General features: G+C 42.1%; 1 protein-coding gene across 3 annotated transcripts in view; it reads right to left on the bottom strand.

The window, feature by feature from the left end:
- LOC138741257 (histone-binding protein RBBP4) overlaps positions 1-12,178 on the bottom strand; it is a 57,714-nt gene extending 45,536 nt beyond the window's left edge. Inside the window, exons 1-3 of one of the 3 annotated variants that reach the window (XM_069895046.1) lie at positions 12,103-12,178; positions 10,012-10,152; positions 1,797-1,944 (exon numbers count right to left, since the gene is read on the bottom strand). In XM_069895046.1, the coding sequence (XP_069751147.1) occupies positions 1,797-1,944; positions 10,012-10,152; positions 12,103-12,118 (305 nt within the window). In that variant the 5' untranslated portion in view covers positions 12,119-12,178. Of the gene's footprint in view, positions 1-1,796; positions 1,945-10,011; positions 10,153-10,336; positions 10,356-12,102 lie in introns of those variants that run through there. The other 2 variants (XM_069895048.1, XM_069895047.1) reach the window with 2 other exon arrangements.
- Between the last annotated feature and the right edge of the window lie 3,447 nt (positions 12,179-15,625).

Here is a 15,625-nt window from a genome sequence, read left to right as displayed (position 1 = left end):
AGATGACCCATGATTCGGAGCCGAACAGGAGTGTGGGTATGACAACGGCTCTGTATACGCTTATCTTTGTGAGGTTTTTCAGTTGGTTGTTTTCCCAGACTCTTTTGTGTAGTCTTCCAAAGGCGCTGTTTGCCTTGGCGAGTCTGTTGTCTATCTCATTGTCGATCCTTGCATCTGATGAAATGGTGCAGCCGAGATAGGTAAACTGGTTGACCGTTTTGAGTTTTGTGTGCCCGATGGAGATGTGGGGGGGCTGGTAATCATGGTGGGGAGCTGGCTGATGGAGGACCTCAGTTTTCTTCAGGCTGACTTCCAGGCCAAACATTTTGGCAGTTTCCGCAAAGCAGGACGTCAAGCGCTGAAGAGCTGGCTCTGAATGGGCAACTAAAGCGGCATCGTCTGCAAAGAGTAGTTCACGGACAAGTTTCTCTTGTGTCTTGGTGTGAGCTTGCAGGCGCCTCAGATTGAAGAGACTGCCATCCGTGCGGTACCGGATGTAAACAGCGTCTTCATTGTTGGGGTCTTTCATGGCTTGGTTCAGCATCATGCTGAAGAAGATTGAAAAGAGGGTTGGTGCGAGAACACAGCCTTGCTTCACGCCATTGTTAATGGCGAGTAATTGTGAGTTAAAAGACACCTGAAGATATAATGTTTAATTGGGTGAGCCCCAGTATGTGTGTGTATTCCCAGGGTAAGGGGAAGCACCCGACTTTGCACTGTTGTACAACAAATGTTCTTTGTTCTCAAAAAAAAAGGATATAATGTTTAAAAGCACTTTATTGATATTTCTGAACTGAGAACCTTCAAGGTTTAAGACCTTCAAGCAAGACTAAAATGATACTGAACTTTTAAAGAGTGACTTTTCATAATAGGGGTTTGAATTATCACCCACATTTACATTTTAGATTTGCACATAGTAGGGTTGTTTAGAGTTAAGTTTAGAGATAAGTAAGCAATGTTAAGTTATTAATAGTTTAACAAAAAACATTATTATTTTGAATTTGCCATGTCTGGTGAATTTTCCATCGCTATACCTGTGTTAGTGCTGTCAAAAACTCTTTAATCCCAAACATAATTAAAAGGGTTGAAAGTGAGTAACAAGACACCTGCCTACGTTTTGGTCCTATCTTGATAAAGGGCTCAAGCCCAAAACATTGGTTATACAGTAAAACATCGATTATCTGAAATGGTCTGGACTGGGCCTACTTCTGATAAATGATATTTTCAGATAACTGCTCATTTTTTGAAAACAGTCCAGTAACAAGAGCAAATCACTTGTAACAGTTTTTAAACAACAATGGAAGGCTTTTTAAGCATGAAAATAATGTTTAATTATCACCAAAAAAAAACCAAACTGAACAAAATAAGGTAAATCTAACACCAAAAACTCAAAATCCTACCCAGAGATTGTTCCAAAATTCTTACAACCTGTGACATCACTTTGGCTCCAAAAATTTTTTTTCCTGGATAACTGAGGATTTTGGATCGTCTCAGATATCTAAAAAATTTTTTGGAAGCAAAATGACATAATTTCAGTTTGAAATTTTTCAGATAAAGGAAATCCTCAATAAACAGAAAAAAAATGTCAAAGCTGAATTTGTGTCACTCCAGGTCCAAAAAAATTTTGGATAACTGAGGATTTTGAATAATCGGAGTGGTATGTATTTCTATATTGTTGGTAATATAAAGTACACGGTTTCTCTTGCATTGTTTTTACTTTAACACAGTGCAGATATATGTCTGTTTAATGAAAGTACCAAATTACACAATTATTCTTCCTTAAGCCACATCCTTACCTAGAGACATCAGGTAGCCACTGCGCGGTCAGGCTTGGCCATTCCAGAGCATGAGTCATAACCAGGTCATACAAGAAAGGAGTGTTTTTCTTCCAGATCTTGTATTCTTCATTAATGACACGTTCTTCCACAGCGTCATCAAAGGCTGCTGCAAATGCACAGCTAGTCATTAGAGCAGCAAACAAAACTTCAACACAAAAACTTTATAGCTTTATGTCACCTCTACTCTACCACTGGCCCACAATTTATTTCCAACTGAGCAAAGCATTATACTTATAATGAGAACATAATAAAAAGCAGAGGTTGAAATTAAGTTTATTCTCTTGTGATGTTGCATACCTTTCATTAGTTTAACCCCAAGTTGCAAATCTCAATTTGGCCACAGAAAACAGCACTCCTTGCAACTAAATAACTTACAATAGTTGTACTATTTGAGGGAGGAGCCACGGTGTGGAAAGAATAGAGACTTTAGTCAGCTAAAAGATTAAAATGAAACGTTCAAAGTGGAACTGGCTTGTTGGCCTAAACGAGGTGGCAATTTAGACCTCTGTCACAGATTGCCCAGACAATATCTTGACAAGGAATTAACTGTCTACACTAAAACAGAAACTGGGAGCAAAGAAACAAAACATCCCAATTGAAGATTGGGAAACTGTTCAAGCCAACATCTGGATAACAAATATTTCCAACCTAATGCATTCAAAGACCGTTTTCAGATAAAAGTGAGTTCTTCACGTTGCTACATCAAGAATTGCCTATCAACTTTTTCTCAAGGTAGTGTTTTGCTTATATTTATATTGCATTTCATCCAGCTGATGGATACTTTAAAGTGTAGCAAAATTCAAAATCAGTGCAAGATGAAATACAATTTAGTTCTGACAAAAGTACTTTGGAACTTTCAACTAAGACCATAAGAAATAGTAACTGTTGGCCAGGGCTGCTCTGTCATTCAAGGTTGTAATTATCTGATTCTTGCTAACTTCAGTCTTTTGTCTGTTCCCCAGAACCATCCATAGACCACATTGAAACAATACATTCAATAACTTAAAAAAAACTGTTGAGGAACTCAAATGATGCAGCATCTGTAAGGGAGGAGGGCACAGGGAGAGAGGAATTGTCGATATTTTGGGTCAAAAACTTGCATCAGAACAGAGTGAGCTTTGTGTAGTTTTTTTTTGCACTACCAAAAAGTGTTAATTCTGCCTTGTCTGCAGGAAAAAGAATCTCAAGATTGTATATGTATGTACTCTTGACAAAAAATTCTGAATCTGATATCTGAGTGAGGAGGGCAGTTAGCTCGATAGCTTTATGGAGGCTGGTAGGGTGAGATGGGGGCTAGTCGGTGGACTGAGGTGGTGATGAATGATGATGGGCAGAGCCAGGTGGGGAAGGGTGGTTGGAAGACAGGGTCACAGGTGGAAGCATGCAAGGAGGAAAAAGGACAGCTTGAGCCAGTGGACAGTGAAAGTGGACACCAACTGGAGGGTGATAAGAAAGGACACAAAACAACTATTGTTAAAGTCCAATAAGTAAAAAGTAATGGGAATTGTTAATGGGTAGATTAAAGGCAGATGGAATCAGATAGGGAAATGGAACCCAGTGGTTGAAAAGGTTGGATTGTAGGTAGATGGAACCAAGGATGACAAAAGTGGGTGATAGAAGCTGGAGGGGGCAAGGTGCATGGGAAAGGAAACAAAAAGAGGTTCTGAGGTGGCTGCATGGGGAATAGAAGCAAGGCTCACTTGAAATTTCCCCCTCTCCTCTTTCTACTGGTTATCTAACCCCTCCACTCAGTCCTGATGCAGAATTTCAACCTGAAATGACAATTCCTTTCTCCCCACAGATGCTGCTTGATCCTGTGTTCAACATTCCAGCATCTCCAGTCTTTCGTATCTCTATTCAATGAGGTATCTTTCACAGCTTCCTCTAGTACAGAATTCCAAAGATTCAAGACCCACAGATAATATTACTCCCAATTTTCAACTATTGGGGGCAACTGGTTGTTAACTTTGCTTAATTATCACTGATATTCCCCCAGTATCTAGTGCTGCTTCCTCAAGATCACCCAAGCTTGAATGAGTAACCTAATTATTCAACCCTTCAGAACATTAGGGGATAGTTATATTCAGTTGAGGACTCATATGCTCATTATTTATTACTTTATATTTATATTTACATCTGCATTTGCAGTTTGTTCAGTTACTAGTATAGAAATTGTTAACCTCGGCAGAAAAAAAAGAATCTCAAGATTGAGTGTGATATCATCTATGTAATCTGGACAATAAATTTGAAATTATGAATTTGAAGAATCAACCCAGCAGACATCCAGTGAAAATTTCTGCAGCACTTTATTGACTTTTGATCGTCTGATCACTGTTCATCAGTGCCTTCCCAATGATTCATATTACTTATTGCATTTGATCAAACAGCATTTCTTTCATAAAACTATGCTAACTAAACTCCTCTGTATTTTGATTACCCAAATACCTGACGAATACCATATTATATTCTAGCACCTTCCAATAGCAGATGATAGCTAGCTCCATCTATTCAGTTGAACAGCACTGAAACAGACCTTCCAACCCATCATAGTTATGCCACCATCTGTATTTATTACGTCAACTCCATTCCTCCACATTATGTATGTAGCTTTTAGATCATGCAATTTAAGTACTTATACAGATGCTTCTTAAATGTGACAGTTTCTGCCTTCATTATTTCATCAGTCAATTTCTGCAGGAAGTCTATCGAGGTATCCTGCCCGGCTGCATCACAGGACCATGGAGTGGCAGAGCAGATACTGGTGTCTCTCTTCCCCCCACCATTGAGGTGATCTATCAGGATCGTTTAATGAGGGTTCACAAAATCATTAAGGACCCTACCACCTTACACACAGCATCTTCCAGCTACTTCCGTCGGGAAAGAGATGCAGGAATTTCAAAGCCAGAACCACCAGGTTGAGATACAGCATCTTCCCATGGGCAGTGAGAATGCTGAACAACTACAGGAACTGCTCATATTAACTCTGCAATTCAACTATTTAACAATATTTATTCATTTTTATATGTATATACTGTATGCACTGCATATGAATCGTTTGTCTGTAGGTGCTCTATGTCTGTGTTTGCACCAAGAAATAAAGAACACATTTTTGTCCAGTTGTACTTGTATAATCAGATGATAATAAACTTGAACAGTTTATTCGATATTCCAGGCTCCAACTATACTCATGAACGCATTGCCCCTCTGATCCCCTCAAAAGGTCCTACTTCTCATCCCAAACCTATGATTTTTTTTAAAAAAACAACCTACCCTACCTATCCACTTCAATTTTACTTATCTCTATCAGCTCACCCCTCAGCCTCAACTCCAGGGAAAACTTTCCAGGGAGAGTCATTCAATCTCTCCTTTCAATTGAAATGTTCCAATCCAGACAATAGCAGACAAGCATGAGATTTTATATTTAAGGTGATAAAGATGATGAGGGTAATCCAGTGGATGCTGCATACATGGATTTGAGTCTTGAGTAAAGCATTCAACAAGGTCCCTCAAGGTAGGCTGAACTAGAACAAGGTGCAGCACAATTTTCCATCTGGGCACTTGCCAACTGGATGGCATTAATATTGACCTCCAGTTTCTGCTAGCCTTCTCTCCATTCTCCCTCTCTTTCTGTTCCCTTTGTCGCCCTTCCTCCAGCTCTCCACTCACAGAGCAATCCCTCCTCCCCATTCCTCCTTTATCACCCATAACCTCCTGCCTTTGGGACTACATTCCTCTCCTCCACCCCCCCCCCCACCAGATCATTTTGTTTGGGCATCTGCCTACATTTTTTCATACCTTGGTGAAGGGTTGAAACCCGACACATTGGTTATGTATCTTTGTGTTTGCTATATAAAGTACACTGTTTGACCACCTACTTTTCTCTAGCATTGGGTTTTTACTACGATCCACGCACACTTGGTAAATTGGAATCCTAGAGTGGAATTGTCACAGGCTAGCAGGCATAGATTTAAGGTGAGAGGGGGAAAGTTTGTACCATTTGTGAAGAAAGCTTGTTTTTGAAAATAAAACCACACACAATACAGTGGTTAATTAGAACATGATGCCATTTAAGAGGCATTTATAAAGACACTTAGACAGAGAATGGAGATGTAGATGATGATGTGCAGGCCATTGGGACTATATTAAGTGTAATCATGATTAGCACAGACATCGTAGGCCAAAGGGCACATTCCTCTGCAGAACTATTCGATATTCTCACCACCGTTGCTTTAATACAGCACTTAATGCTGGCAATAAATGTGCAGAAAAGCTCCAGCAATTCTTCACCCATGTGACAAAGCGCAGTTCCTGAATCAGATTCCGTGACACTAATCATCAAAATCTACTTGCAGTGCATAGATTGCCCCCGAATCAATATCAGTAGGCTCTCTACAGTTATACATCCTCAATTTTGTTAATGTCATTTGTGGAAAACCTTGTTGAATGTTTTCTGAAAGTCTATATAAAGGACATTAGTATCGATTAGGTTTATTAGTCATGTCGTATCATAGACTAATCCATAATGCAATGGAGCAAGGATGGGGATACACTCAGATCCAGGAGCTGTGCCATCCATCCAGGTGTCTTCACTAAGTCAGCCGTGTTTGCCTGGGTTCCACCCATATCACACTGAACCATTCTAATCCATGCATCTGTCCAAATGTTACACTTGTATGCACTTCCACCATTGCTTCTGGCAGTTGGTTCCAAAATCCCATGAAAATTTTTCTTACAAATCTAGAGTTTATTTTTAAAAGGAGACAAAGGCAATTGATGAAGGTAGGGCACTGGACATGGTCAGCATGGACTTTAGTTATATTTCAAGGTTCCCCACGGTAGGCTGTTTCATAAAATAAAGATGCATGGGATCCAGAGAACTGATAGTTTAGAGTCAAACACTGATGCCCATAGAAAAGGGAGGGTTTTATTCTGACTGGATGGAGATCGGTGACCAATGGTGTTCCACAGGAATCAATGTTAGTATTCTTGTTGTGACATACATAAATGATTTGCATGAAAAAAAAATAGATGGATGTGTTCATACATTTGAAAATGACACAAAGATTGGAGGAGCTGTGGACAGTGTAGAAGATTATTAAAGAATACACCAGATATGGATTAGTTACAGAAATGGCAGATGGAGTTTAATCTGGACAAGAGTGATGTGTTGTACTTTGGGACATCAAATGTAAGGGAAATGTAAACAGAATTAATGTCAGAACTCTTTGCAGTATTGATGTGCAGAGGAGTATGGAGGCTCCAGTCCATAGCTCCTTGAAAGTGGTCACACAAGTAGATAGGGCACTAAAGAAGACATATAGTATGCTTGCATTCATTGGTTGGAGCACTGAGTATGAGAACAAGGAAGTTATGTTGCAGCTGCATTAAACTTAGGTTAGGCCCTAACTTGAGTATTGTATGCAATTCTGGCCATTCCATTACAGTAAGAATGTGGAGGCTTTGTGGATGTACACGAGACAGCTCCAACCTATCTACACACCTCACAAATTGTTAGTTCTTCAGCATTGTTCACAATCCACAGTCAGGAGTGGTTTGGGAGTTACATCAACAAGACGACAAAGAGAGTGGCTGGAACACATGGTTAGGTTTTATCCCTGGCACCTGGGGGTTGATGCAAGTACTGGTTAGTTTGATTCCAGGTGACCAACCACAAGGTGGTATCAGCTGTAGACAGACCTAACATTCAATGACATGGGTGGGGCGGGGAGAGCAGTGACCTTCGACTTCTCTTCCAGTCAGACCAGTAGGGTGACTCTCTGTGTTACAGCCATACTTTTGAGTCTTCCATTGCAGTAAGAATGTGACAGTTTTGTAAAAGGTGCTGCCTAGATAATGGGAGATATTGGACAAAGATGAGTTGTTTTCTCTGGAGCAGAGGGTGAGGGGAACCTGCTTACAAAATTATAAAAAGCATAGATAGGGGAGACAGTCAGAATTTTTTTGTCCAAGGTGAAAATAACACAGACTTGAAGATGTGTTTAAAGTGGGAGTGGGTGGGGGCAAGTAAAGGAGATTTATGGAACAAGATTATCCCCCCAGGTGAAAGCAGATACAACAGTAGCATTTAATAGGCTTCCAAACAGACAAATATGCAAGGAACACAGGATACACATCATGTGAAAGCAGCAGTTTTAGTTTTACTTGAGCATCATATTGAGTGCAGACATCGTGGGCCAAAAGGCCTGTTCCAGATTCTTTCCGATACTATGAAAGCATTATAAAATCTTACTATATGGAAACAGGCCCTCAGACCAAACAATGTGGCCACCCGATTTAGTCCCACATTAGGCTGGTACCCCTCCAATCCATGTATCTGAATGAAGTTAAAATATTGCCCCCACCACTTTGTTGACAACTCATTCCATGACCATCAGCTATCCCATCAAGTCCCTTCTAAATCCTAGCCCCTTTTTCTGTACCCCTTCCAACTTTGCATCTTTCCTACAACTTGGCAACCAAATATGCACACAGTCTATCTGCAACCTCTCTGCACATTTGCTCCTCTAATTCCTGCTGTCTCTGATGGACAGTAATTCAACAAGCCCCTCTGAATAAAAATTCTTCCCCCCCACTGCACTTTAACATTAATGTTTGCTCCCTGGATTGGTGATTTTGGTGAAGATCTTGTTGAAAAGCAGGACCTTATATTCTGCCTGAGTAGTGTACAACTCAATGGCATGAACAATGAATCCTCTAATATCAAGTAACTGCTCTCCCTGTTCCCCATTATCCACCTTGATCTTAAAACACACACCATTCTTTCCAGCCCATTATCCAGTTTATTTCCCCCTTCCCCACCATCTTGTGGTCTACACTCCTTTGCCCTACCCCACTATTTCCATCTAGCTACCTTTGTTCCCTTGCATGGTTCCACCTATCTCCTCCTTTCATCACCTGCCTCTACATTCATCCTGCCCTTCCCCTCCTGGCTCCATCTGCTCCAACCCATCTCCCACTCCAACATCCCCCCCCACCTGCCTCGGTCATCCACCCCTCCTCACCTACTAAATCGTCCCCCCTCCTTTTTCCACACCTAAAGCAGGATTTCACTTAAATCCCCACTGTCCATTTCTCTACAGAGATACTGCCTGTCCTGCAGCGTTCCTCCAATTGTTTATTTTTTTTGCTCTGGACATTGTAAATTGAACTGCCCCATCCCTCGTGAATCTTCCCTGCACCCTCTTGAACACTATCATGTACTTTCTGCAGTATTGTAGTTGCTACAGAACTTCAATATTCAAAGACCCTACTATTCATGGTGTATGTCCCAGTCTTATTAGCAGTCCCAAAATGCTTCAACTAATTTGTCTAAATTAAATCCAATCTGGCATTTTCAGATTACATCAACAAGTATTCATCTCCAGCCGAAGACTACATACCACAATGTTAAATCCTTTCATCATTGATCATGCCTTTCACATCAAAATCATTCATATATATTACAAATACGAAGGGTGCCAGCTCCGATCATTGTGGAACATCCATCATTACCCTCTGTATACCTATCGCAATCTGATTTTGCAGAAGCTTAAACCTTCAATCTACATCATTTGTACCTGCATGTCACAAATTTCTGCCTGTTCACCCTCCCCTCAGTTCATCTGGCAGAGTTCAAGCCAACTTTGTAGTTCATCATGAAAATCTAGACACACAAATGTCAGACTAGAAAATAATGCCCACCACCTGAACGGTGTTTAAAAGCTTCCAATAGAAACAGGTTATGAACCCTATTGGAGTGTCTGTGTATACATTAGAAAGATTAAACAGGACATGTATCAACACCTGTACATGAGAATTTCTGCAAAGGCCACATCTAAAAAGCTACTACCCTGACTCAATTCCAAGTCAAATTAGACAGGGCCATATAATAAATTTACAAATCACTTAATTTTAAGGGGAGATGCACAACATAGTAAAATTTATACATATAAACCATTTTAAGTACATTTAATGCACACTTGTAACGTTTTACAATGTTAAAATCAAGATCATGAGGTGAATTATAGATGTGTATTGGGACTTGACTGGAATGGGACTAGTGTGGGCATTTCATGATGGCCACAACAAAAATCACAATTTAATGGAGCCTCCCATGCACGTCTCTAATTCATCTCCTGACACGCTGTTACTGTGTATAATATATACAAGGTACTTTTTTTTCCTCGTTTCCATTCATGACAAATGGCTGGCGTCGTGTCGAGATGAGTGGACTGCACTGGTGAGGCGGCCGTCAGTAATGAAGAACAGTGGGTGTGTGACGTCACAGGTGTAACATCATAATGGGCATCTGATGCTAGAGGTGCAAAATTAAAGAAAAATAATCTAAACATTCTGACAATAGTACATGCAGCTTACAGGGATACAAATTTACAGAGTACCTTGCATACATTATATCCATTTCCATGGATTCTCATATCCCCTTAAAATAGAGTGTTGCTATGGCCCAGTATCCACTACCAGAACAGACCAGTATTCACCAGGGATTAGATCAATCTCAGCAAGAGAAACGAGAACTGCTGGAGTGGTATTCCTATCCACATTTCTTAGAGCCATGCTGATGGTTTAAACAGTTGAGTATCAATAGCAGCAACATGCCACTCTCCCAACTGAGGAGGAAAAAGTGGGGAGATTAAAATTCACTCTGAAACTGTCACACAAGCTAGTCTGCAATTTCATATTTTACAGTTATTCACAATGAGAAATTAAAATAAAAGCAATAGTTACCAACATTAAAACATTGGGAAGTGGCTTTAAAAGGCAAATTATATTCTTATAAACAGACTAAATACAAGCTTTGACAGTGAACAATTTTCATCTGCCCCTGTCTCCTGCTCAAAGTAAAAACACTAATACTGGGCCTTAAGGACAGAAGAGCTAATGTGGACCCATTTCCCAGTTTTGCCTCAAACAAATTTCCAATCACAAACCAAAGGTAAAATCTAAAACAAAAGAACAATCTTCATATTCTGCACAAATACACAGGAGAGTAACTGGAAGGCCACCACTACTGTAATACAAAATTATTCCCCAATATGAAGCAGGAAGCCCCAACCTAGCTCAACAATCTCTACAAACAGGTGCTCCAACCTTGCCCACACAGCCTTTCACTACACCCTCAGTAATGACCACCCCAATGTGCCCCTCCACCCCACATAATCCCAGCCCAACCCATTCCACCCCATGCCAATCCATAAACTGGCCACACCTCACACTGCCCAATTCCCCAACCCTCATCCTGCCTCAGTCCTTATGGAACCAAATAACAACCTCTCCCAACTCACCTTATTGTTCCTTATCCACATCCTACTGCCCCTGACCTAACCATTCATTACACTCCTCATATACCCAGCTTCAACTATCCTAAAAGCCTATGAAGTCATGGCCTTCCTAACCCCACCAACATGCACACATCATTCCTCCATCACACCGCTAGTCAAGTTTAACCTTCCTTAATTCCTGACCTGTAAACAAGATCACCAACCCACACGAACCACTGCTGGTTTCAACACCAGCTTCTTCACGCTGCCAAAAAGGAATAGCCTCTTTTCTTGTTTATCACACGAAACAACTCTGAAAACATCTTCTAACCCATCCACACGTTTCAACCCTCCAAAGACAAAATCCACGATCCCTCCGATCATAATCTCACCAATTCCCCTGTGCAATCCCGTTTCTCCCCAACTACACACCAATTCCAACAAATTATACCCCATTCCCATCTCCCGCCCTCACTGCCTGACATCCCCTATTGAACGTGCTTTCATCCTCCACATCCTATCCCAAAACCACTCAACGCCCTCGCCCAAGACCTGCCTCGTTCTGGCCCAACCTGCCCGTGTTCTCCCGCCACCCACCGAGCACCTCCGCACCTGCCCCCCACCCCCCCCAAAACTACCCGCTCTAGCCCACAGTTGCACCACTGCCACCGAGGTGAGCTGAGCAGGGCCCTTCCTGGGACAGGGGTAGACTGTAGCCTGGGGCCGCGCTGTCGCACGTAATCATCCAGGGGTTCCGGAGAGGAGCAGAGCCCCGAGACCGAGGCGGTGGCGAGTTGGGGCCAGCGGTGGGGCCTGGGCCGAGGCGCCGGGTCGGGGTGTCGCGGTGAGGGACGTGGGAAGGGTGCTGAGATGCAGGCCGTTGGGGGGAGGGGGTGAGACCAGGCCCGGTGAGGGGGACAGGGGTGAGGCCAGGCCCGGGGGAATGACCAGACCCAAGGACGGGGGTAAGAAGCCGCCACTATTACCGTCTTTATCCGCCATGCCGACTTTCCGCCGCCTTTGTTTCGGCGCCGCCTGCGCATGCGCTGTACATCGCGCGCCAACTGAACGTCAGAATCCGCATTCGCCGATTGTCCAATGGCGAGCGGGGCACTGACCACGTGTATGGGTGCTGAAGCTAATCTGGGTCGCGCCATGTTTTAGACAACCGTCACCTTCACTTGCGTCGAGAGGGGGGCCACGACGCAAGAGGCCATGAAACATAGAGCGGTGGTAGATGATTAGCAGGAAGCAGAGTCAGGTTGGCTGCTAGTAGCTAGTGCATCAATTATTTACATCAGGGGTTTTTCAAACTTTTTTTCTTTCAATCACATACCACTTTAAGTCATTCCTATCCCATAGGTTGTCAGTGATTACTTGCGGTATGTGAGTGGAAAGAAAAAGTTTGAAAGCTTTGTGGCCAAGTTTGCAAATGATACGAAGTTAGGTGGAGGCTGCAGGTCGTGTCCTGGAGGCTGCAGGTCTTAGATTAAGAGAATGGGCAGAGAAGTAGCAAATGTCAAAAAGTGTAGTCATGCACTTTGGTACAAGAAACAAAATAGGCAGACTATTTTCTCAATGGGGAGAAAACTGAAAATTCACAGATTCAGAGTCCTCGGAATCCTTATGCAGGATACTGTGAGGGTTAACTTGCAGGTTGAGTAGGTGTTGAAGGCGGCAGATACAATGCTGCCATTCATTTCAATAGAATATTACAGCGGGGATGTGATGTTGATAAGAGTATGATGAATATTGAGCCGTTTTGGGCTCCTCAAAGGAGGTCTTATAAAGCCTCAACAACACATCCCTGCCCTTGTATCCTATTCCTCTAGATTATGAATGTCAATATTGCATTCTTCTTCATCATTAACTGAACCTGTAGATTAACCTTTCGGGTATCCTACATAAGGACTCCCAATAACGATTCCTCAGGTTTTTTTTAATGGTTGAGGAGTCATCCAAGCACAACTGGTAAATCTGGAAATACACTGGAAATGGCCAATGCTGGAAATTGAAGGAATATACAATCTACAGGAGGAACAAATTGGGCAGCATCAGTGGGGGGGGGGGGGGGGGGGGGGGAAGAATTGAAGAGTCCAGCCCATTGCTCTAATGGGACAGCCAGAATTGTGCACTTCAAGTGTGGCTAAATTGTAGATTTATATAGCTGCAAAGTGCTGCCTGCTACTTTGCATCCAATCCACTTTCCAAATTATTTTAAACCTTCACCAGTCGCATGAGAAATCCTCCAAGTAAGGATATTGGTCCCCATCAAGTTCAAGACCCACTGCCTTAGTCACAAGATCAATCGTTAAAAGTATACAAAGCCCTTCACTTTGTACCCAGCTTTTAGCCATGTATTCTTTTGACCAATCTTTCAATTTATACATTCAATAATAGGACATTGTCCCACATCAGACTTGTCAGCCACAAACGAGCATGCAGCTGACGTGGACATTTCCCCTCCATAAATCTTCGTCCGCGAAACCAAGCCAAAGAAGAAGGACATTGTCTTCTCTCTGGATTGTCACCTTGTTGGTGGAGCTTGGGTGGTCCTGTGATCCCAAGAGTGATTCTGTCTAGAGTTAAGCATGGCAGTAAGGTCGAGGGTGAGGGTCCTGACAAAGAACAACCCAACCAAATTCTGAAAGGTGAAACAGGCAAAGTTACTCTGAACTCAACAGTTGTGAAGGCAGACAAAGGATGAAACAAATCCATCAACTCCAATCATTTTGGTTTTCATGGCATTGGAATTGGTTGATTTGTGAAGTACCATGTGCCTCTTGGAGTGCAACATCAAGTACTCGTTAAATACATGCACAGGCATCTTTGCTACGTAGATGAACAGAACAAAGGCAGTTATCCTAGACCACAAGGGATAGCTTTGACAAGGACATGGTACTGGATCAGAACACATGGTTATTGTTATTGTTTTTTAATCTTCTACTTAACTTACTCTGCATGACCTCATTGCTCTTTTTTTTAAAAACACAAAGCATCTCTGGCTATTCTCCCTCCCCTGCAGAATGTTCAGTCCCTGATCCAAGACATCCCTGATTCTGGCACCAGGAAGACAACAGACCATTCTGGAGTCTCACTCTCCACTACACCTCTTACCCTCACAAATGAATTTCCCACTACTTTTGTTCACCCAAACTAGTATATTAAAAGCCAACTACGGCATCACAAACTTGGCTGCTGGTGCCTCTTCCTCAGAGAGCCCATACTCCCAACAGTATTCAAAATGGTATCTATTTGAGAGACAAGTTACCACAGGGGACTCCTGCACTTCTCTTCCAGGTAAACTATCAGCAATCCTATGAATCTCAGCTCCTCCACTGCGAGACCAACTTTCATCTGCTCTGTGAAGTCAGATAGAGGCTCTATATGATAGTCATTTGGGACAAAGGAAGTATCCTTGTTTTTCCACACCACAGGAGCAGCATCCCACTCTCCCCCCCCCCCCCCCAAAAACTGATTGCTCACCAGAGCTTTCACTTGGACCTTAAAAGTAACACTGCAACCTCAGCATTGTCCGATTCCATAACTTCTGGTGTTTGTTACTCCTACCTCTCCTCTTCACAGAAATCAGCTTAAAAAGGAAAATAATTCTGCTCTGGAGAAGTTAAGTGACATTAATTGGAAAGCACTTCCCACATGCCTTAGATCGTTGATCTCTTTTTGTGTTGTACGTTAATTGGTCGTATAGCATGGTAACACGTCCTTTTGGCCCACGAGGCCGTGCCAACCAATTACACCCAATTGGCCTAGAACCTCCTGTACATTTTTTGAACAGTGGGAGGAAACCAGAGCCCCAGGGGAAAACCCACACAGACACAGGGAGCATGTACAAATTCCTTAGATTGTGTCAGATTCGAACCTCAGTCCCAATCACTGGCGCTGTAACAGCGTCGCGCTAACTATGCCACCCATTGCTAGAGGTACAGAAAAAAAATATTCTCAGAGCGTAGTGAATCTCTGGAAGTTTCTGTCCCAGAGTTGTGGACCGAGGTCATTATGTAGCAGAAAGGTGAAGCTGAGCATTGCATAGATCAGTCACAGTTGGCTTGAAGAGCTCAGTTGTCTTTTCATGTTCATTTGTTCTTGTACAATAAATAGCAGACCTTGTACACTACCATGAATATCATTTGATTTCCCCCACTAGAATTTTAAATTTTCAAATTTAGAATTGTAAATGGTTAGTCTTTTTCTCAGAAGATGAAAAATTTTAAAGTGAGAGGGGAAATATTTAAAATTGACTCCAAGGGCAAAGAAAGGGTGATTGGGATATGGAACCACTGTCAGAGGTAATGGTTGAAGTGGGTTCAAATACAAAAGACATTTGGATAGGACATGTGCCAAAAGTATGAGATTTTGCATAGACAAATTAGTCCACATGGACAAGTCAGACCAAAGGACTTGCCTGGTTCTACACTTAAAATTCTGACTTTAGCACCCTTAGACAAATAAAAATACACTTGATTTCGATAAGATTTTATCCCAAAGAAC

This window comes from Narcine bancroftii, chromosome 8 (assembly GCF_036971445.1).
Source record: "Narcine bancroftii isolate sNarBan1 chromosome 8, sNarBan1.hap1, whole genome shotgun sequence".
NCBI lineage: Eukaryota > Metazoa > Chordata > Chondrichthyes > Torpediniformes > Narcinidae > Narcine > Narcine bancroftii.
This window is presented reverse-complemented; position numbering and strand designations above follow the sequence as displayed.